Below are 24,514 nucleotides of genomic sequence, written 5' to 3' on the forward strand. Positions count from 1 at the left end.
ACCCCTTTGAAAATGGCCATGCCAGTTTTTCCTTGCCAAAATTTAGCATAACTTTGGAGCCAAGCCTAACCTCCATCCTGACAAGCTATAGTATGACATGGTTGGTACAGTTACATATGATACCAGTATCTTCACTCTAACTTTAAAACTGAGCCCACTACAATATAAAAATCACAAGTTGTGTTAATGCGTTAAAGAAATTAGTGGCATTGAAACAAATTTGCGTTAACGTGTTATTATCGCGTTGACTTTGACAGCCCTTAAAATCCATATTCACATTTTAACACACAAATATGAATACACACGTCATTTGTTAGGAAAGAGTTTAGCCTCATTCCTTCATGTTTTCGACATCGACATAAACGCGCTCTGCTCACCGTGGTTGTCCGGCTGTTGTAGCGCTCCTCTCCACCGCCGTCCACGTTGACCTTGGTGTAGCTGTTGGGCGAGTTGAGCCAGCGCGTCTTCTCCCTCTGCTGCCGCTGCTGCAGGAACTTGTAGGGCAGCCGGGTGGCGAGGCTGTCCCCGTCCTCCTCGAACATGAACGCGGTGACCGTGGCGGGGATCTCCACGTCGCTCTTGTGCCTTGGCTTCTCTCGGATGATAGGGTGCCTGTAGGCGTGACCTGTCCTGTAGCCCTGTAGCAGGAAAACAAGATCACGTAAACAGTTTGTTTAGTTTCGCAATGAGCAGAAAATGATTTATGTAGTCCCCATTTGACCTCTAATCCTCCGTCCACTCCTTCTACTGTTATAACATCCTCTTTACCCCATGAGGATCATAAATGGTCTTAGATCACAGCTCACATCATTAGACATACATACAGTAATGATGCATTCAGTTTCTCATTTTTACACCAGGAGGAGGAGAAATTCGTGACTTTTCCTTCCTGCCAGTTTCACAGTTAGTCAAATGGAAGAGAAAGAGAGAAACAGTGTTGTGACCACAGGGTTTCTGGCAGCACAGAGGACAGATTCAGAGAGCCGTTTCCTGTCTGACCCTTTCTCTCTTTCACTCACCCCTCTCCTCTTTATCCTCATCTTCCCTTTTCTCTCACACTCCCATTCCTCTCCTCTCTCTCTGTTGCTGAACTCTCACTCGGTCCTGCTGTTTGTCAGACTTTTTTTCCACACTGGGCTTGACAGTGGAGTTCCGTTCTTTTCCGTTTTGTCCTTTTCTATTCATCTCAGTTCCCTGGTCAACGCTGACCTCTCAACTTGACTTGAACCCCTTCTTTTATCCAGAGACAGTTTGCTCTTTTCCTGCAACATCCTGCTTCACATTCGCCCCATTTTTTACACTGTCAAATCAGGAAGGCCTTTGTATTTCTATACTGGTTGTTAAAGGGGGGTGGACAGAGTGACTGGTTTATTTTTCCTCCCACTCATTCTCATCACTGTGTCTGGGTTCTTGTACTGAAACCAATAGAGTGCTCCAGGGATGATGTATTTGTGTAGGCCAACCAGGAAGTTAGCATCGCCCTGGTTCCCTCCACAAAAAGCCAATGGGATTTTTCCATTGTGTTTTGGATTATTGCAGAAAATAAACTCTGTGGCAAACAAACCTTTACAATACTTACACGTTTTGTTCAGCAAAATAATCACCACAAATGAACACCACTTTTTTGAAGCAGCTACCAGAAGTAGCTAAACAAGCTAATGTTAGGCTATAAAACTACAACACGGTTGCATGAGCGTGAGTATACACAACGAGGCTGTAAAGGCGGACGGGTCGGCGTGATGACGTATTGTAGTGTCATTTAGCCACTTGTTAGCAACCGCCTTTTTTAAGACACGTAAAGGCTTCAAAGTCCACAAGTGGGGTATTTATTGATGTATTTTATGTCGTAGAATCAAACGTTAAAATCTCTGTGTTAACCACGGACCTTATTTCAGGCATCTAACTAAAAACCCATTCAAAAAACCCATTGACTTCCAGACGAGGGAACCGGAAGTGCTAAAAATTCTAACTCACTTCCGGGTTTTAGGACTCATTCCTGTAGCACTTTATAGCTTATCTGATACGAATGTGTTCATGAGGTGTCAGATAAGAGAGGGATGAGGCAATGACTCGAGGGAGGAGAGCACAGGAGAAGAGAGAAGGAAGGGAGGGGGGAGAAAGATGAAAGGTGTAGGATGAGAGAAGGAGACAGAGACAGACGATAAGAGAAGCTAAGACAGAAAGAGAGCAAAGACTTCTACCGAGGACTGACACAGCAGCTCTTTGTGGTGATGCTCCATGTTTAAAATGAATCCCTCTCTCCTCAAACTGCTTCTGCACTGTGCTTCTCAAATAACATTTACCACTTTAACAGCACCCACTACTGCTGGTTTCTCTGTTTTTTCTTATAATACAGTTTAGTTTTCTGACAGTAGTGGGCGCTCTTTTCTAACTCTGTTCTCCCACAGTGGCCACTAAGTGTCCCCCTTCAGTTTATTACAAAAAAACAGAAATGTACTATAAGACAAACCACAGGAGGAGGAGTTCTCTCAGGGGTGACATTTAAGAGAAATGTAATGCATTTATGAAATTCTATTGTGTTTTTTTTTGTCAGTGAATGACAAAGAAAAGCCAAACAGACATTTAGTTGTATGAAAATGACATATTATCACTTCAAAGGACTGGTTTTGTAGAAAAACAACCTCTCAAAAGGTCCCAATGTGATGAGATTCAAGAAAGGAAAAGAAATCCTTCTCTTTGTGTCCTAATATTTGCCTCTGAGCTTATTTGTACAAAGACAACACGCAGAAGTAAAAAATGTTTATCGCATCTTGTCATTTAATGATGATTCTGATAAACAGTGTGAGTGTTCTTTTCCCATCGGTGTGTTTCATGTGTTCTCACTCGGACGTCTGTGGACTCACCAGGTTATCCAGCATCCTCATCAGAGACTCAAACTCCAGCTCGCCAACCTTCCATTTGTAACTGCCATCCATGTTGACACCGCCCCCTGTGACCACGTCCTGCACTCGCGATTTGTACGCCGCCCGGTCCAGCACTATCAGGTTGTCCACGCTGCCAGCACACGAGATGGCATGCACCTACAATCACAAAGTGAGGACAAAGAGAGAGGCGTGTGAGACTGATGGCTCATGCAACACAAAATAGACAAAAAGGGCAATCCTTTTTTATCGCTAAACATCTGTGGCATTCGATCATCAACCTAAAAAGGGAATGCGCAGGATCCTGACTATTTTCCACTCAGAAGAAAGAAGTTATTTACCAAAACCGAAATGGGATACCCCTCAATCTAAAGCACCAAGGAATATACAGTACCATACATGGCATACAACAAACATGGTGGGGGGATTTATTTATAGAAATTAAGCTGGGCTTTGCAGGATGGATTAATGTTTTCTTTTGCTTGACCGGGGAGAGTCAATCAGGAGATTTGGTACGCCTGTTACAGCGAGGGACACAACAACATCTCTAAAATCCTCCGTACAAGTCAACACAAAGACACGCAAGAGTCCAACAGCAAAACACCAGAGAAATCCCACACATAATACTAACTTTGATACAAGAGTTGATGCATCATGACACCTCTGATAGTTCTGCCGCTGTACAACACAAGTGACGACATGTCATTTAAAAAATCTGATAGATATCTGCTGTTACAAACACTGTAGTTATGTGACCTGGCCCTTACTCACCTGTTATGTTCCAAATGTGTTCCTTTTAGGGCTGTCAATCGATTAAAATATTTAATCGCATGATTGTTCATAGTTTATCATTATTAATCGCAAATTTATCGCACATTTTTTATCTGTTCAAAATGTACCGTAAAGGGAGATTTGTCAAGTATTTAATAGTTATCAACATGGGACTGGGCAAATATGCTTGCTTTATGCAAATGTATATTTTTTATTGGAAATCAATTACCAACACAAAACAGCTTTAAAACTGAGCCAGCTACAACCTCCGAAAGATCGATTGCGTTAATGCGTTTAAGAAATTAGTGGCGTTAAAACGAATTTACGTTAACACGTTAATATTAAGTTAACTTTGACAGCCCTAGTTCCTTTGAATAGATTTTAAACTGGATATTATTCAACCATTATTGATATACAAGTGGGTATTGTAACAGTATTTGTTTTGTGTTTATATTGAACTGGTTCATTTTTGGATTCATAAGTTGCCAAGTTTCAAACATTTATCCAACTTTTTATTTGTGATTTTTAGCTGACTATCTCAATCATAACTTTTAGCTAACTGTTCCAACTGTTTAGCAGTTTCTTTAATTTAAAGAGGACCTATTATGCTTTTGTGCTTTCCCCTTTCCTTTAGGGTGTTATATAGTTTTGTGTGCATGTAAAAGGTCTGCAAAGTTACAAAGCCCAAAGTCCACGCCGAACGGAGTTACTCTCCCCCACAGAAACACTGAAATCCAAAAGTATGGACCTGAAAATAAACATAGTTTATCCTCGTTAACTGTTCTATTTATCCATTTCTTTTAGCTAAGTATTTCAACTGTTTATACATTACTTTAAACTAACTGTTCTTTATCTGTTACTTTCAGCTAACTGTCTTAACCATTCATTCAATTATCCATTTCTCCTGCCTGATCCAGACCGCCTGAAATCCCCTCTGCCATATTTCAGCTTTCTTACTAGCTCAATAAATAAAAGGAAGAACAACACCCCTCCAACTCTAAACGCTGCTTTGGACAGACATCAACAACAACACATCAGCTCGTTACTCCCTTCATCACTCCTAACAGCCTGACTGTTTAGCCAACATTTTCCACAAGGCAAGAGAAGATTACGATTTATAGAGTGTTGTTAGAATAGTGAGAGTGGGGAAATGTGAAAACGGCTGTGGAGAGATTATATTTAGCGGGAAAGCTGCCGCCCTGCTGGTCTCATACATGTGCAGGGGAAGCTGAGTGGTGCTGGGTATCCAAAACAGCAGCAGCTAGTTGTGTGTGTGCATTGGTGTGTGCATGTACCTGGATTTCGCAGGCATATTGGGCAATGTAGATGTAGTTAAAGGCGTCTTCGATGGACTCCCCGAGAGCAACCAGGCCGTGATTCCTCAGCACCAAAACCTGTAACACACATATAAAATGACTGATTAGGAAGAGCAGAATAGTCTTTAGAGGTCCATTTGTCAAGCTTTCTTTAGGTCTTTTAATTAATAAGTAACCACAAAATATTTCTGATTCCAAGGCCCAAGGGTTGGGCCACTGGATGACGACAGCAGGACCTGGCAACACACCGCCAGTGGAAGTTCCCTTGCAGTCCCGGAATTTTTGCCAATTTGAATTCTGTTGAACTCTGATCATTTCAAAGGAAGCCCAGTGCAAGGCGCTCACATGCAGGGACAGAAATAAGGAGGAGCAGAAGGTAACCCAAGCACACTGATATCTCAACAGGATGGGACTGTCTTTCTACTGTTTCAAAATATAAACCACACCCTGATGAAAATGAGTTCATTTCTCTTTCTCGATGACAAGGAACAAAAACACCCCTTCCCTGAGCGTGTTAAAAATACCTTTCAAGATATCATGTCTATTGTCCATACATCATCGTGAGTGTAGAGTTTTTGGATTACAAAGGGTGCTTATTTAAATGATTAGTTTGACATTTTGGGAAAATACTTTTTTATTATTTTGTTGCTGAGTGTTAAATGAGAAGATTGATGCCACCTTCTGTCTGTGCAGTAAACATGAAGCCATCATTTAACTGTCTGCAAAGGAAGCTAATTAAGCATATTTCTAATAAGCGAGCTATTCCTTTAAGAACAACACGGACTGCCCAGTAGAGTTGGGCGATCTTCTCCATAGTCAGATCGTCCCATCGTCACCGTGGGAGATTGACAATACCAGAGTCGCTCGCCGGGCGGGGGGGGGCGGGACTGGAGAGTTTTTTTACAGCAGTAAAAATGTTGTTTATGTAACGCCAACAAATATGGTTTAAAGCAGAATATTTCGTTAGATAAAACATGTTGTGAATTTTGGAATTGGTTACAATACATCTATCTTTTTTCAATAAATTTTGACTTTGGAAATGAGACACTTATCCTACAGAGACGAGGACTAGAACGCTCGGTGTGTTAGAGAGAGTGACAGAGAGTGGGGAAAAGCAAAAGGTGGACTACGTGCAATGTTTCTGTAACTTATTATTATAATAGTAATTCAAAAGTTAATGTTATAAATGAAGCTTTGAAGCATACGGTTGGTCTATCTCTTGTTCGCTCCATTCAGTAGCAGGGTGTGTGTGTGTGCGCACCCTGTGTGCCAGTGGTTATTTCATTTAATCCGTTAACTGTTGTCATACAACAGAGATACTGTTCTTATAAGCGGCCACAATAATTGTGTTAACGCATTTCTTTTTTTAACATTTTATTTGGTGGTTTTGCATACATAATACAAGTGTCAGTGTTAACGCCTTTCTGTGTACTGTAGTCTATCCGTTTAGTGTGAAGAAGAAGAAGAAGAAAAGCACGTTATTCCGGTTAATGACAACGTATAGTTTGCACTCCGAATATATGCCTGTGGGGACCGGCGTGTACCAAACTTGGCAGAAGATGGTTTTCTGGTCTGTGTCGGACTTTTTGTAGCCAAACCAGCTGCTCTTGTTTTAGTTGGGCTGAGTCTGAGACCATTTCAGCCTGTTGTGTCGGTTATATGTTGGGGGTGCCGACGTGAAACTATGACGAGGCAAATTTAATTTAATATTCATTTAATAATAAAAGATTAATAAATGAATGAGAAAAAGAGACAAATACTGTATCGTCTTGACATTGGCAAAGGCATCGGCTATCGGTGATAGTTCTGACCATCGATGATCCCCGAGATCATCGTCTACCGGCACAACCTACCTTCGCCGTAGGCCCCAGGGCCTTCTGCAGCTCTCTGCGCTCATCCGGGTCGTCGAGGCTGCCCTGGTAGTTGTAGTAGGCGATGTCACCCAGGGTCAATGACTCCTGGGAAATGGGCAGGATGCCACACTTCATAGATGACACCTAAAAGCAGGAGAAAGAAGGCAGCAGAGACAGATAAGAAGCTTTGACAGGTGTGTTACAGCTGTTTTATTCATCCAAGTCTGCGGCTGACATTCATGTTAGATGCCTCTGTGAAGAATACTTTGAAACTTCTCTGATCGCTGCAGAGACGAGCCTTTTCGTTGCACATCAGAAACACACTTCCCATACTAGATCATCACTCCTTTTCAGATGATTCAAATTTATAAACCTCCCTGAAACAACTTAACTCAATCTGATTGAATCACATTCCCTGTCAAAAAGAGCTTCAGGTGTTCTGCGGGTTTGACAGTCATCTGCTTGCAGGGCAGGTTTGAAAACTTAAACGTGAGCTTACAGCAGACATGGCAGGAGTCTGCACGTGTATGGCGCAGCGGATGTCTGGACGCATGGAGTAGATGGCGGCGTGGGGGCTGAAACCCGAGGGGTCGATCCTCAGGTTGGTGGAGCCCTGTTCGATCACGTCCCCGAGGATGTTGACCTTCACCTGGAGAGGAGACAAAGACAGTGGAGGTGGTGAACGTAAAGCTGGTTTCACCCCGAATCTTTTTCCTTTTTCTTAACTGGTGCAAAGGCACTCAAGCAAAAGCTAAACAAGCTTTTTGAAAACTTGACAGCAGCATCATGTAGACGGCTCTCCCGAGGAGGGAGGGGAGGGTATGTGATGAGGCTGGAGGGAGACGTGCTGTAAAACTTACCATGCCCAGATCGCTGTAATCAAATATGCCCAGGCACTAAAGCACATCCAGAGACAGACAGATCCACCCCCACACACACACACACAAACACACAGAGCTGATAACCCTCCAACATGAACCAAGAAGACATAAACACAAGTCAAAATCAATGAGCACGATGACAGAAATCACATTATCAACAATTCCTCCTCTCCAGGAAACGAATTGGAGCGTTACCAGGAAACACGATATAGTCGGGGAGTGGACATGACGTCCTTTACTATGACAACTTTATTACCAGCCAGTTATTAGATTACATGATGGCAGAGAAGAGCGATGGAGGGAAAGATAGAGGTGGAGACCCGGAGGGAAGAGAGTTGGATAACCGTAGAAAATAAAGACAGATAGCTGGACAGAGAGACGGAGGTATAAAACCTGAGGAAAGAGCAACTGACTGCAGATGTCAGTCCTCGCTGTAAAACCTAATAACAAACAGAGAACACAGCTTCGCCTGCAGACCTTGTACAACATCACCGTCACCACTTTGTTCTGTGATACAAACCAGAGCCTACGAGCTCACATTTCTCTTTCACAATACAAAGTCCAAGTGTGTGTTATCACAACAGGAAAGGGCATCCATCATCCAGTCTGAGGCTAATGAAATACACACAGCTCAGCTGAATATGTACCGGGTCTCATTTTATTGTGTGCTTCACTTCTGCTGCACTTTGCTCCTCCCTTGAAAAGAATTGGGTTATTAAGCAAAGGATGTACCAGGGAACGGGAGCTGCAGTGAAATTCGGGAAAGAGCTGTGTGCACCCCAGGGTTATTATCGTAAACTAACACTGAAATAAGAAGTGAAAATATAATGATGTATACTGAAACTAAATAAAAACGATATGCTTTAAAAAAACTGTATTGTCATAAACTATAAAGGTGTAAATCACAAGTTTCATCATGATACGATATTATATCAATTCTTTGGACAACGGTACGATATTTGCTGATATCACAAAGTATGTCACGATACGATTTCGATTCGATTCTATTCTGGGGCCTGCGATGGGACGATATCATATTCCCATTTAACACAATCAGTTACATTTATATCAACTCACTTAAAGCAACTAAAATATGATGTGACAATTGTATTCCTGGGCTCTGCTAGCTCAAGAAGGAGGTGTGCTTGGACAGAAATTGCTGGGAATTCCAGAAAAATGGTGTATCTTAAAAGTCATATGTTTTGATATTTTCACTTTGCATCAATGATATCGGATCGTTGAATCGATATATTGATCCAGATAGATGTATCATAACATCCATAGTCAACTAAAACTAAATAAAAATTATATCTTATAAGAAAAACTAAACTTAAACAATATTGCCTGGTTAAAAAACTAATAAAAATAAAATAAAAATGGAAATGAAAAATCATTTCAGGTTCTTAGCTATATCACCACCGAAAAAGGAGACGGCATGAATTTCTGTCAACTCTCTCGTGACACTGAACCACAGAAACTGAACGGACTTGACATTCCAGGAGATGGCGGCGCTATGCCGCAATTGTGTAACAATTAAACCCTGTTGTTTTTCACACGCAGTCTAGTGTTGTAGAATTAAATATGATTTAAATATTGTAGTAGATAATTTAACCACAAAGCCATTCAGCTCAGGTCTAATAGTGTTCTTCTGAGTGTGGTAGCTACAGACTTCTGAGACGTTAAACCTGGTCCTAACAAAATTAAACTAAATATATAAAAACTAAACCTTTCTGAAAAACTGAAATTTGACTAAAACTAGCAAACATCTTCTGAAAACAAACTAAAACTAAATGAAATTGAAATGTTATAACTAAAGTAAAATAAAAACTAATAGAAAATTCAAAACTATTATAACCTTGGTGCACACCCAATGACCTCACCAGCCTCCTCATTACAAAACTAGTGCAACAGGAAACCAGAAACCTGAATTAGAAATAATTTGTGCAGCCAAAAAATAATGCTGATGCAGAATAATATCTGGTAATATTAAAAGTACCAAAGGATAACACACAATTCTTCCGATTCATATTAACTTATTAAAAACATGACTTTTAATATATGTATATTTTCATAGCTCTTGCATTGGTTATTTTAACAAGACCGCAAACTAAAGCATGAGTGAGTTTGGCTTTACATACAAAAAAGTGTGAAACATTTCTAAGGTGGCAAACATAGAAACAGACTGTATGTTTTGGTATTAGAACAATAAGGTGTTATATTGGCACTGATATAGAAAAATATTGATTGATTAAAACAGCAGCTGGTGATCTCTGGATGAACTCAAGCTGAAAATCCTCAGACACGTCCTGAGTGCTGCTCTGCCTTTTAACAGCCATATGGATGTTTGGATGGATGACCGTCTATTGATCTTTCACCCAGCAGAGGAAAACGAATGGCACCAGCCGAGCGTAACTAACTACCGCCATCTTTGTCTCCACAAACACCCACAGTCGCAGCCGGCTGTCAGACGATCGAACATCGATCGGTTTAAATCACATGTCCGGAACAGTATCAGTTCACCCTGTCACGTCCTTCAAAATGCACTGTAGCTCCCTCACCCTGTCAGTCAAACCCGGCCTGCTGCTGAGAGGCCCTTCTGACAAACATAGCACTTCTAATTATAAAAACATGCCAAAGGACGTGTCGGAAAGAATCTGAAATGTGACTCGGCTGAATGGAAAGTCAACGATAAGGGCCCGAAGGAGCTGAAGGGCAGCTGCAGCTTAAACATCTTCAAGATTCTGCAAAGTTAACCTCCATCATTGCACATACACTAAAAGATGAATGTTATCTAGAACCACAAACACGGAGATGGACCGAACAGTGAGTTTCTCTACAAACTCAAATGACCCCGCCTTCACCTCAGAGCTCCAACAGAGAGATTGAGAGGGAGAGGCAGATGGAAACTGACCAAAACAAACTGAACTCAAGCCTTTCTCTGACGCTACAGCCTCCACCCAGCTGACTCCAACATGACCTCCCAAACCCTTTATTCTGGATGACTTCCTCTTAATCAATCTGTCCGCTTCTCTAAACACTTGAATTCAACCATGTAACTATAGAGATAACAGGATCAAAACAGACTGAGAGGAGAAGAAGAAGAAGAAGGGGAGGAGATAAGAGGGAAAGAGAAAGCCAGCAGCGACAGACTGGCATCAAAACACAAACAGACTAAAACACAGTCAGGGTAATCTGAAAGGGCCAGACGACATAATTTGTTGCTTACGTGTTGTGGTCGTTGCTCTCTTACAGACAACCACAGAAAAGATGGATGTGGTCCAGACACACTAAAAATACTAAATCATTTTGCCTTACATTTTCAAGACTGAGCCTACATTTTACCCTGCTGTCTTCTAAGATTTATACAATAAGTAGCTGTTATTAAAAAGTGTCATTATGAGCTATTGAACAGTGTTTTTCAGTAGTTCCCAGTGGCACAACGTGAGTCATTATTTCAGTCACTAAGACACCTAAAAGGTTTCACAGAGTTTAGGGGAAACTGCTTCATTTGAAATAAGTCTTGGTAGGAAACAAGGCGACATCAACTCTGGATTGGTTCCACAGTTCCACAGATGGCAAAGATGATTTTGTCACTATTGCAATAGAAATGCTACGATGACCAATATGAGCCAATATCCCAAAATGATGCGGCAGTCTTTTAACTCCTTAAAGAAATCAGTGCTCTCCCTTCAAACAGACCCCTTTAGGTCGTGGCTTCTGTTTGACAGATATCATATTTTGTGCACTTTATTCTGCATCAACATAAATTCTAACTGTTTTTTCCCGCCTGGTGAACTTCTGCATTGTATTCCAAAGTAACGAATACACAAAGCTGTATTTCTTTAGAGAAGAGCATGTGAAAGATCTTACTGTAAAAGCAACTTTGTTGATTATCTGACTTTTTGTGAAACTAAACTAATCCGGACTGCCAACAAGGTTTATCAAGAAAAACATGTTTAAACTAAAAACAGACTTAAAGGGGAATAAAAACAACTAATCTGTCTCAAATCACCATAAACATGCTGGTAAATTCTCTTTTCTATCAGACACCAGCAGAAAACAGGTGACCAGCTGGAACTAAACTCTCATTGCATATCTCTGCCTGCCTGCCAACCGCTCCTGCAGGTCAAACAGTGAAATCTGCCCGTCAGCAGTATGGCTACTACATCCAGCTGTCGACCCACACCTGCAGACACATTACACAGGTGTGTGTGTGTGTGTGTGTGTGTGTATTTGCACAGGTGTTGGAGATAAAGTAGGGGAGAAGTTCAACAAAGCAGAGAGAATAGAGGAGAGAAAAATAGATTATTCAAGTGTCAAGTGACTTTTATGCAAACTTTGGTAATGTCACAAAACATAAAAAGCAAATTATGGGGGAGATATGTGTGTTTGTTTGGTAGACGCACATACATAATCCTCATGAATATCAAACAAACCGCATCCACCAGACACATGAAAAGCATTCAAAGAATGTGTTACTACAGGGCAAGTTATTGTTTTTTAGTGTCAGTTTATGTTTTTCCATATTTCATATTTTATGCTTTAAACCAAAAGCCAAAATACTCTATATCCTCTAAAGCAACAAATGGCCACAAAAACATGACTGGTGTGTCAAATACAAACAAGAAACAGCTGACAGTTTCTCACATTTCAGAAGTTGTGGTTGACAAATACAGTATTTTTCAGCTTTCTGTGCATCCAAACTGAATCATCCTCCGGCTGCTCATGCCAAGTCTAAGTCATTATTCTATTCAGGTTATTTAGTAAGTCTATAAAACTATTTATGGCACACATTACTTTATTAATAATATAATCAGGGTGTCATATCTTGTTCAACACTGAGAAAACCCTTATTATTGTCTGATACATTGGAATGAGCAGAAACAAACAGTTGGATGGAAACCAGAAGGAGAAAGTGGAGCGAGAGTGAAGAGGAGAAAAGAGACGCAGACGAACAGACGGAAATAGAAACTGAATTAGAGGGAGTTAAAATGTAAGGCAGGAGGAAACGGGTTGCAAACGGATTATTACACACACATTATTGCACATCTATTGACACGGCATGCTGTGACAGCGTGTGCACTCTCTGAACCGAGACTTGACAAACAAACAACCTAAACCGCAATATTTGTTACGGGAAAGCAGGCGACTGAGAGAAGAGAGGAACACATGTCAAACACATGTACAGAGAAAGAGAGAGAGAGAGAGAGAGAGAGAGAGAGAGAGACACCAAGGCCTCAGGAAAAGAACATACCACCAATTAGACTCCACCAAAACTACATCACCTATTGGCAAACACAAACAAAAGCCAAGAGCAAAATGCAATGCTATCTGGGTCTCTAAATCGGCAGCGCACTATAGCAGATTATTTGAGCATTGAGTTACTGATCTACAACGATAAAACAAACCGTGACAAAGTACAGACTGTGTCGCTCTGTACTTTATCAAGGTTCTTTTAATTGTCAAGATTAGCTTTTCAACATTTAAATATGCTTTGGCAATATATACAGTGTTACATCATGCCAATAAAGCCTACTATTTTTCCCTTCATACAATTCAAGGAAGTCAATTGAAGGAAGTAAACGTCTGATTAAGTGAAGTGGGAGAGCATTAGCCCTGTTCAGTGAAGGTCAACACCGTAACACAAACATATACAGACAAGGACATTGACGCACATTTACTACCTATTTTATTTGTTTTACTCTAAGAAAAAGGGATTGCTTAAGTTAAGTTTTAAAATCAGCTTCTAAATAGTGTCTTCGCCGTCGGTATCTTAATTTGTGTTTCAATTCCGAAGCTACGCAAACATTAAAATAAAATAAAAATGTCTAAATAAAAATCCCCCAGCTCAGATCTTGTGCTTGTTACACTGAACTTAAAATGAAATGAACAGTTAGAGTTAAAGTGTTTATTTGTACATCGTAACGTTTATTAGCCTATTTTATCTGTAGTTTGGGATTCATCCTATAATTATTATTACTGTCAATGTGTACTTTATTTTTTAAAATTTTTTTTTATATATTTATTTTTCTTATCTTATTTTCTTTTTATTAATTTAATTTTACTTTTTTTCTTTTTTGTTCTTCATCCTTTTTACATTGGCAATGGGTGAGGGTTGGGTGAGAGGGGTCTTTGGGGGAAAAATACCAAAATAAGGAGGGACAATCATTTATATTTGTGCTCTATTTGTATGTTTCTGTACACCTGTTGTTACTCCCAATAAATTATTACAGAAAAAAAATGAAATGAAAAGATTATATTTTTATCCAGTTAAGTGAAATGACCTCACCTATTTTTGGAATTCTTTAAGCTTTACTGCTGAAATACAGTGACATTTTTTAAGGCTGAGTATATAACTAAATTACTTTATAGATGGTGGGAAGGGTCAACGGCTTCTCGTGTTTCTTACCAGGTTTGATGCAGACGCTTCAGCGAATGACAGTCCTCTGGGCATGATGAGGATGTGGTCTTGCTCTTTACTGACTCGAGCCTAAAACAAGAAAAAAGTCAAAGTTCAAATCTGACAACTTTAACTCAGGCTTTAGCAAGGATAGACTATTGTTCTACTACTACTACTACTACTACTGTATTCTTTTTTCTATTCTCAATATTGAACAGTGAAACTATACCAGTCAAAAGTAGGTGAAAGGAAATCTGTCTTTTATTTTGAAACCGTTGATGTGTCTGAAATCACTTCCTTGTACACTCTTTCACTACTCCCCGTATAACAGGCACTCACCTATAAATCATCAGATATAGTGTTGCACCAGTGTAATGATCTCTATAAAATGTCATGCATTGCATTGTGGGACTGTGAGAAGAAAGAAGTGCACGTGCCATGGACACTACTATTTTTCGTGCATTTTTGAGGGCAGTATGTAGTGCGTATATTTCACACTCCACTATATAGTAGACTATAGAGTGAGTTTGCAATTTTGTAGTGCTGTCCGAATGTATAGTGAGAATTATTATATCCTATATAGTGGACTCAAAGTATCCCACAATGCATTGTGAAAAGTAGTGTACTGAAGAAAAAACGGCAGATGGACGAGAGGAAAGAGAGCAGCGCGATTGAGACAAATCCATGCGTTGTGGCGCGAAAATAATGTATTTAATGTGAGCAGAGCAGCGCATCACAACACAAACGGCCACCAAGGACTTTGTATTTTTTTGAGGAAATTTGGGAAAATACGCTTATTGCCCCCACATTCACAACGGCCGTTAATTCTTACCTTTCACAATAAAAGCCCTAGACAGATACACTGCATCACTGCTTACTAGCGGGAACTTAAATTCACTCAGAGCATTTTGCTAAGAGACAACTGAACGAAATAGCTTACATTTGTATTTATCACACACAAAAATGCATGTGAGTATTTATTATGGACGGTCTACCAGCAGATTTTAACCAGCAGGTTTTAATTATGCGACAGCAATGACGTAAGTAATGGTGTCGAGAAAATGACCCGAATAGTGTCCGAAAGTGTTTTTTTCATGTTACCAATGAGCTCACTATATAGTACATTCCTCTACATAGAACTCCCTGGATAGTGAGCAGGGAGGAGTGAATGAGTGAATGGTTTCAGACACAGCCAAAACGGCGGACAGTAAATATAGTGCACGATAAAGTAAATAGGGATTGATTTCGGACACGGTCCGTTACCGTCAACAACTTTTCAGAGCTCTGTTTTTAAATTCAGTCGTGCTCTTGGTGCAGCTACTTACCGTGATGTAGGCGTTGGCGAAGTGGGCCCAGTTGAACAGGTCCACCAATCTGTAGAGGCTGGCCAGTTTACAGCGCGTCGGCTTCTCGCCTTTCACCATCGTGGTGGATTCCACTCCGTACATGTCGTTGATGGGAGTGACCGACCCCAGACCTAAACAATCAGGGTTAAAGGTAAAAAAACAGAATATGCGTTAAAGAAAAGGATCTAGTCGTATTAAAGTGACACACACATACACTTTCTATCCTCTCTTCCTAACGACGGCAACAACAGCCACACAGGACCACTGTCAACATCTGTCTTTTCATCTAATGATGTCACGGACACATCTGGCTCCAAATGAAACTCACTGAGGCGATGTAAACAGCACTCCGACCTTTATGCTCTGTTCACTGCCAGCGCCTCTTAGACTCACTCATTATGGGTACATCTTAACTGAAGAACTGAACTACTATATTGCATTTGACATGTAATTCGGCATTAGTTGTGCATTCCAGCGCTGTGATTGAAAGCAGACTTCACATATGGACTCCTGGATAGAACTCCAAGATCAAAACACGGAGAAGTATGCACAGCTCTTCCGGAGTCTGGGGTTGGGTTGTCTTCGGGTATTTAAGCCCTTAAGCACACAAAGCTCATGTTTGGGTATGGATCGTCTCTTTTCAAATACTGATGCTGTGCAACCCTGGGCAAGGGTGGCATGTTCTGCTAAATGTTAGTGTCTGGTTGCCCGGGGTGACGTGCCGCGGCACTGTGAGCACTTACTGAGGGGGGAGGAGTTGAAGCCGGCCACGGAGCTGGCCATGAAGAAGTCAGCGATCTGTCTGAGGGCCAGCAGGCCGGTGGGGTTGTTCCCTTTCCGCTGCTGCTCCTGGATCAGACCCTCCAACTCCTCCTTGAAGGCCTGGAAGAGGAGAGAAGAGAGAGAACGAGTTGAGAGAGGAAATAATGCGACACTGAGACAACGTGGTGTGTCAAAAACTAGAAACTGAACCCTCAGATTTCCCTAAATGTGGACGGGAAAGCAATTTTTCCAACATCGAAAAGACTATTTGAATTAACATTCATTATATAATCTCTAACCCCTTGAGACCCGCTGAATCGTAGGCGATCCTGACCGACTTTACTGTCTTTCAGAGGCTGTCGCAGGTTCAGTTTTAGACCTAGAAGGTGCTGGTATCATATGAAACAAAAAAAACTGAGGAATCCATTGGTACCAACCGTGTCATACTAGCTTGTCCGGAAGGAGGCTAAATAATGCTCCAAATCTGGGCCAAAGTTAGGCAAGGAAAAACTGTCATGGCCATTTCCAAAGGGGTACCCTTGACCTCTGACTTCAAGATATGTGAAGGAAAATGGGTTCTATGGGTACCCACGAGTCTCCCCTTTACAGACATGCCCACTTTATGATAATCACATGCAGTTTGGAGCAAAAACATGCAGTTTTTTTAATAAATGTGTTATTTTCTCCTATTCTAAAAATGGTGTATTTGAATATTTCTACATACTGGGGTCCCTAAACAGTCTTGGAATAACATAAACTGTAAAGCTGAGACTCTTGTGGATTCAATGAGCCCAACTGTATTCATGTGTGATGATGTTAGTCCCCATAGTAGCCATTTCGTTGTAGTGAGACCATTTTTTTAAACTTGACCTCACTGTATAAAATGACCTGTGGTGACCTCTAGGATAATCACAGCCTCATTAAATTTTACAGCCACAAACTAAAGACCTAGAGCATTCAGAAGATGGATGTCTTTACTAGGTATATACAATAAGGGGGTTTCTGAGCAGTTACCAGAACAGAAGCGCTCACCATCCATTCACTGAAAAATGCTATTCTTCAAGAAATCTCATAATGTCAAAAGTTTTTTAACCAAATCACAGCATGGCTTTTTCTATGGTGTTCCTAAAGGTCTTGGTGTCTTAATGTGGTATTTTGGAGGGATTATTGATCCTTTCTATCAATTCTGGTAAAACATGGTTAAATTTAGCATCAAATCTGTGTAACACATGGTATCAACCCAACATTTGCTGCAACAACACAATAGAGCATGGGAATTACCATCATATACTTAATTCAATTTATGTTTGGTTCTGAGTTATGACTAGAACAACTTGTCACACAGTGCTGAGCTGCATCTCAAATGAATCTTCAGGTTCCAGCTTTCAGATGATGTACACCACTTCTATGTGACATCTAGTGTTGACCTGCTATCTCCCCCTAAAGACCACCTGTTGTGGGTCTCAGAGGATTAAAGCATCATGTCAGAAAATGAACAATATCCACTATTTGTATGCAATACGTGAAAATCAAGCCGTTGAGAACTTTACTTAGATTGGACACCTCAATCAGGTTTGATGCAGTTTACACAGCGATCATTTATTTAATTTTGAAGGTGGAGCTTCAACTGTCTTGAACTATAATGACATCTAAAAAAAATATGAAAAGACATGTAGATGATGTTGAGACAGTGTCGGAGGGAGAAGAGAGAGCAGGGGATTAGTGGTGACAGAGGGATGAAAGAGTAAAGAGATGTGGGAACATTAAGAGAGACAGGAAGAGAAGGAATAAAGAGGGAGACGCGTTAATCACAGATTAGACGTGCTCCTCGGGCGTCAATCTGAATCGTCCTCAAAGCGCTCTATGAAGCTGGATCAGGATAGGCCGGCTCCCCAACAAACTGAGTCGGGATTGGCGGTCTGGCTATTGCTCGCAGCCTGCGTTACGATTGGCTGCTTGACTGGGAGAGAGTGTGTGGCTAATTCTCATGTCCAGACATCTGTTGAATCCACAGACACAATGCAGTATATGCTAACATGCTCTTACGCAAGACCAGATACACACACACACACACACACACATAGCTGGCTGCGTCACATCACATCGAGCGTTGTATGATTTTATGCCTTCACTTTCCTTCAAAGCAAACGTTCCTCATCATGAAACGGTTCATAAATCAAACGTTCACACAGAAATCACAAGACTTCTCGGTATACATGAAGATCAGAGACGAAAGTGTCAGTTTGAATGTGATGATGCTAAAGCCTATAAAACTACTGGAGACATGTTATATCAATACAGGCACAGTCAAACCCAGGCTGTAACAGCAGGCACGATCATCATACTGTATGTATAGCTGCTCATAATCCTAATAAGGTTATTAACCTCTCAGGGGGGCACATTCACCTTTCCATACCGGCTAATGTGATTAAAGCTGTGACCAGGACAGAGTAATACATGACGAAGTGTTCTGATACAGAGTCTGTTATGTTCCATATCAGACACCTTGATTTGTATTGCCTGTTCACATCGTCATCCATTTGTTTTAAAGTTTGTCCGTAGTCAGTTACATTGAACAAGAGAGTTAATTGGCAGCAGATCATCAAGCAGAAGCATTAAGCCAGTTTTGCTCCAGGAACTTTTCCTGTTGAGACGGATGCTCTTAGTCTAATTTTTCTCCTCTGCATTTCATATATTACATCCAACGTGCATCAGTAAATATATGCAGCAGTAAATGTCGTCGCAGTGAGACAAAACTTTTTTTTCTTTCCAATGTGTTTTTTAGATGAAACAGGTGGACACACTGAACTGCAGGCTGCAGAGTGTGTTTACCGCTGTGACCACCAGCAGTCCTCGCCTCATGTCATGTAGCTTTTTCATGCGTCAGCGGACTAATTTGCCTACTTTTCGCAGGTCTTTAGACTGCGGTGGAAATGCAGACAACAGTGGGCTGAAGGAACCTTTTAGTTCCTTGAAAAGCAGTTCTGGGGACTAAAATTCCTGGGAACTTTTCTCAAGCTTTTCTTGGGAAGAAAGATGTTTGCCGTACTTCCGACAGGATTTGGCAAAAGTTTAATATTAATATACCATCTCATAAAATACCAGCTCATCTCTGCACGCTGTAGTCTGTTATTTCAGCTTTACCCCAAGTCCCGCCCTAATGTGCTGTGATTGGCCATCTACACCGTGCGGACCTGGTCACTGGTCACTCAGTGCTACGTCACATGTCTTGTTGGCTGTGGGTCTATCCAATCGCATCCAGAGGCATTTTGGTCTACGCCATTGTTGGAAATAGAAAATGAACTGAGAGGTTCCAGACTAATTCACATTTGAGATTTGTTCTGGCAATCTCAGACTACTAACCGGTTGGATCTGGTCTAAAAATCGACTTCACCTCATCATAGAGTTAGCTGACAATTTAATATTTAATTTTATATTTAATATCTGAGTCCACTTTAACTTCCTGGTGGAAATTTTAAAACCAGTGATTAGAATCTGTGGCCAAATCAGCGTGAGAGTGAAAATAGGCCATGACACCATTTCCAGGCGATGACTCCTATTGCAGGGCATCATCCAATATTCATGCCTTTATTTCATCTCAGTGCTTATGCAACAGCCAACACATTTCCAATGGAGCTGTGCACAAAAACATCTCTGACACTTAACTTCCCCTTGTTTTCTGTCCCCCGCATCCCCTCAAGTCACCCCATGGGACGCTCTATTAGTGCGAATGGAGTTGAGGCCTTTGGTTTTATGCCTATGTGGGGGTGTTTTGTTAAAAGTGGAGCAACCCCCCTGAGCCAGGACACATACAGTCCCGGAGCACCGCTGATTCTGAACCCAAGCCAGACATTCCTCAGTCCCTAGTGGCGAGGTTGCTGTGGCAACCGGCCTGTTGCGGATGTCTGACAGTGGTGGGTCAGGGTTTTTTTGTTTTTCGGTTGTTGTTGTTGTTCTGAGCATTTCTGTTTCAAAGACTGTTGTGCCATCACATTGACATTGGAGCTGCAGCTCTAAAGACACAGTTTACTGGAGCCAGAGCAGAGATACTTTACCCTCGGTCAGATTCTGTGTTCCTGACTCGACTAGAAAGGTCTCTGTTTTGGGTTGGTGCTGGACGATTCTCCACAGCTTGACACTGTAAGATAGCTTGACACTGGTTGCTATTACAATATGACAAAGGAACGAAAATCACATCAGTTTGTACAGTACTATAGGTACTATTAAACCTGCATTGATAGATAATAGATAGCCACCTGGGGTCAGCAGTACAAGTCGTTAACACAACATTGCCATATCTTTTAAGTTCAAGTTAGTGGACAGTCGCTTATTTAAAGATCCAGCATGGATGTTTCTGTCCATCTGATGAATGTAAGTCCAATATGGTGTCTCCTTTTGGCTTTGTTTTGGTCTCTACCAACTCCTGAGGAACAAATCTGACTCTTTAGCTGCTAAATGCTCCGTTATGTTCACCAGCTAGTCACTAACTTTGTCTGACTTTTAGAGCTTTTTGCTGAAAACAGCTGTCTGCTATGGCTGAAAATGACGGTATGCGAGAGCTTTGAGTGAACCGAAACAATAAAGTTGTAGGCCGAAAACAAATTAGCTTAAAGATGCTAAAAACCTCCACTGAATCACCTTTTTTTAATATAAAATACTGTCAAATCAATTTCACACAAACTTTCAACACAACTGACTTGCAGTGTTTTGGAACAAAACCTATTAAAAAGCACATGAGCATAACAACACACACATCCAGAAACACACACACACTAGCAGGCATCTGCTGTACAATTTGTGTGTGTGTTCCCAAGAAGATTATAACAGCAGGGATTTGATTCCCATCATCTAAACAGATTAATCCCGGGGCCTAAAGAGGATCGTATCGTTAATATTTCCGCAAAACCCCCACATCTGCAGCAATAAAAATAACATCACGCGTGAAGAGTGTTTTTTGGCTGTTGTGTAGCATGACTGCTCGACTCTGACAAAACACTCCCACTTCAACCCAGATATGGTAAATCAGGTGAACCCTCAAAATGACATTACAATATTGCAGTTACTGCACATTTGCCTCCGAGGTGAAAAATAACACAAATATCCATCATCTACCCCGCCTGATTAAAAACTCACTGACAGGCAACCGGGCTAAACAGGTCTCTCCACTTACTGGAGGAAATAAAAGTGATCCAATCAGAGGAGTGAGGACGGGTTTCCGTGACTGCACCAAAATGGCAAAAGCTAATCTTTCTAAATGGAACTGCAGCGGTCTTGAGAGAATTAAGTCGACATGCGGACTGGAGTTTGGCCAGCACTTTGGTGGACGAGTCAAAGCCTGAGAGTGAAGAAAGTAGTGAAACATGGCCACTTATGTAAAGTAAAGGCCCTGACACACCGAGCCGATGGTCGGCCGTCGGACAGTTTGGAGCCGCTGGTGAGCGTCTGTCGGCCGAGTTTTTGCGGTGTGTCCCACACCGTCGGCTCTAGTTTTTTCGGCTGATTCAGCATGTTGAATCGACGTTGGAGCTCATCTGTGAGAGAAATCACTCTGATTGGCTGTTCAGCTTAAACAAACCAGTGCAAGAGAAGAGAAACGGATGTGAGGAAAGCAACCGACGAGTAAAGTCACAGAAGGCGCTTCTCATTTTTCATCTTCATCTCATCTGATCATTCCAATACACGGATATTTTCACGACATGGTCGTCTGGAATGAACTGAATTCCTCAAAATAGAAGCCTTTTAAGTAAGTATGATTCTTTACAATAATTTAAAAAAAATACGTAATACAGAGAATTATGTTAAAAGTTCCTAAAAACTCATCTCTGATGTCTATAATAATATAATATTCACAGGAAGTAATCTGCTCAAAATTCATCCAAATCCAAATTGTTTTTACACAAACTTCCTGCAGTTATTGTGTTCACTGTTTGGGTTAATTGTCCAGTTTATCAGTTGTTCTGTACTGTTATTGTTATGCATTGAATATGATATGAAATACCCATAAAATACGTCACTTAGTCAGGGGTCGTCAGTTTACTCAATGATAGAAAACGGGTCCCTTAAGGAAAAAGGTTGGGAACCACTGCTTTAGATCATCTTAGCCACATTTCCCAAGAGACGATAGAAGTCTTTCTTCAAACTCTTACTATAACAGGAAGTTTCTAGTCTTCCGCGAGCTTGTGTCAAATGACCTACAAAAGTTTCCTTTTGTCTAGGTCAGTTATTGTTGCAGATGCAGGTGACACCTAAACTGCTGTACGTCATCCTGTGGGAAAGGAAGACGGGACTTTTTATGACTTTGTTGGAGCAAGGCCGACCCTGCACGTCTGGGCGTGTGCACTGATCAAAGACGCGATGGTTTCAGCATTACCTCACACATACTTGTGTCCTCATGTGAAATGACACTATTAGGGTTTGATCTGACTCACTACAGCAGAGTTTAATTAAAGCAATCTGGATATCGTTCAGCTTCATACAGCAAAACCAGGGCTTGAACACAAAATTCACAACAGAGCATAAACTCAGTTTTATCAGCTCAATATCAAATGCCCTCTTCTGTTTTCTTATAGTACCTGACAGTGAACATTGTGTTTTGGGGTCATTTGCAGTAGCAGGTTAAGATTACGTTCTCACTCCTACAAAACTGCATCACAGTTCACCTGGAAGAACATAGTGACCTGCATTTTTTCAGGTCTCTTGGTGACGGCATCCAAGCTCAGATTGCACTATTCAGAACTGGCTCTATAAACCAAAGTAAAGGAGCAACTTCAACAGAGCCAAAATAAAACTCTTTGGACATACTTGCCGTGAAAAGACACACATGCAAAGACGGAGAAAAGGCCCACACACTATCCTTAAAGCTTGTAAACACACGCACGCACCAGGTGAGGCCTGTCATTTCAGACACAACCTCCCCAGTTATGTCAGCACAATGCTGTTCTTTTGAAAGCCGCCGACGTGACAGTGTTACAAAGTAAGAGAGAGCCTGCCTGCGAGCTTGCCAATGCTATTGATTTCCCCCCATCTAACCTCAGACTGTGTGTCAGTGGAATTGGTCCCCAACTCCAGCTGCAACGGCTCCTTACTCTGCATAAACTCTTTGCCCTTTTTTTTAAGGGATGCACTTGTTCACCCCGGCAGAAATCAGGAAAATGAGTTAGGATAGTTAGATTAGTTGGAATAAGTTTCAGCTGTTGTTCTTTGTGACAAAAACATTTCTGATTTTGAATGAAAAATGTTGATTTCAGTTGTCAGATGTGGAAAGTTTACACGCTAAGCACCCGAGAGATTCTTTTGACTTTTGGCCTTTCCTTTTTGAGGTTGCACATGAGCTAAAGTGGACTTAGTAACATTTCAGTATGTTACCCTCTAATCTCGAGGGCACTGCTCCACTGCTGGAGGTTTTGCTAAGTTCAGCACCCAAGAGATGTCGCGAAATGCCAAAACTGAAACGCAGCCGCCGAGACATGGCTCTGAGGGGAGAGGCGAGCGTTTTAAAAAGAGTCTCTGGAGAGAGTTCAACCACTAATGTTCTCTCATATGAGACCTGCAGGACTTTCAAAAGAAAAAGGGAAAACATAATAAAACGCAGCCATGACGTTTGCCTCACACGAGGGGGTTCTCTGCAGAACTCGCCAAAGCACTGTAAATTATCCACTTATATTTTCTGGCAAGTGGGGGTGGGGGGAGAGAGGAGAAATGTGCACTTCCTATGAAAACCACGGGACTAGTGCAAATGAGGCACCACTTGGCATTAGTAAGTCATTTCTATGGATGATGTACATTCAGTGCTACAAGACGTGGCGAGGAGAGGAAAACTTTATGTCGGGAGAGAAAGCAAGATGAGCAGAGATGCAGAAAATAGAAGCAGCATGTGGACGTATAACTCAAATTCAATTTAATCTGATTCAATTTCAAGCCTCTGAGGGCTTTTGACCTTTTGACTTTTTGGGTCGCGAATAGAGTCACGGCAACCTAGTTCCCAACACAGAGAGGAGCTTTTCCGCAGAATGTAACACAAACAAATTAATATCCAACCATGACATCACAAGACTCGGATTTGCAGCCAAAATCTGTATCCAAGCTCCTTCTTGAAATTCAACAGAAAACCACCTCAGTGTGCCTCGCAAACCACCTCAAGGCAAATTTCAATCCTCGCATGTCATACGAAACGCTCTTCATGTTAACCAACATTACCACCAGAAGAAATCCTTCGCTTCCTCTTCTCTCTTCCTTCCTCATATGACTTTAAACAGCCAAATAAATAAAGTAATATTAACTAAAGCAGACTGACACACACATTA

The 24,514-nt window shown here is 41.3% G+C and overlaps 1 protein-coding gene across 9 annotated transcripts in view; it reads right to left on the minus strand.

The window, feature by feature from the left end:
- The window catches only part of add3a (adducin 3 (gamma) a), a 132,819-nt gene that overhangs the window by 19,837 nt on the left and 88,468 nt on the right, over positions 1–24,514 (minus strand). For all 9 annotated transcript variants that reach the window (XM_037765298.1, XM_037765301.1, XM_037765302.1 and 6 more), the window contains 8 exons: positions 16,193–16,331; positions 15,429–15,580; positions 14,113–14,193; positions 7,322–7,471; positions 6,823–6,966; positions 4,949–5,047; positions 2,865–3,041; positions 378–638 (listed from right to left, as the gene is read on the minus strand). In XM_037765298.1, the coding sequence (XP_037621226.1) occupies positions 378–638; positions 2,865–3,041; positions 4,949–5,047; positions 6,823–6,966; positions 7,322–7,471; positions 14,113–14,193; positions 15,429–15,580; positions 16,193–16,331 (1,203 nt within the window). The remainder of the gene's footprint in view (positions 1–377; positions 639–2,864; positions 3,042–4,948; positions 5,048–6,822; positions 6,967–7,321; positions 7,472–14,112; positions 14,194–15,428; positions 15,581–16,192; positions 16,332–24,514) is intronic.

Source organism: Sebastes umbrosus, chromosome 3, assembly GCF_015220745.1.
Source record: "Sebastes umbrosus isolate fSebUmb1 chromosome 3, fSebUmb1.pri, whole genome shotgun sequence".
NCBI classification, from domain to species: Eukaryota; Metazoa; Chordata; class Actinopteri; order Perciformes; family Sebastidae; genus Sebastes; species Sebastes umbrosus.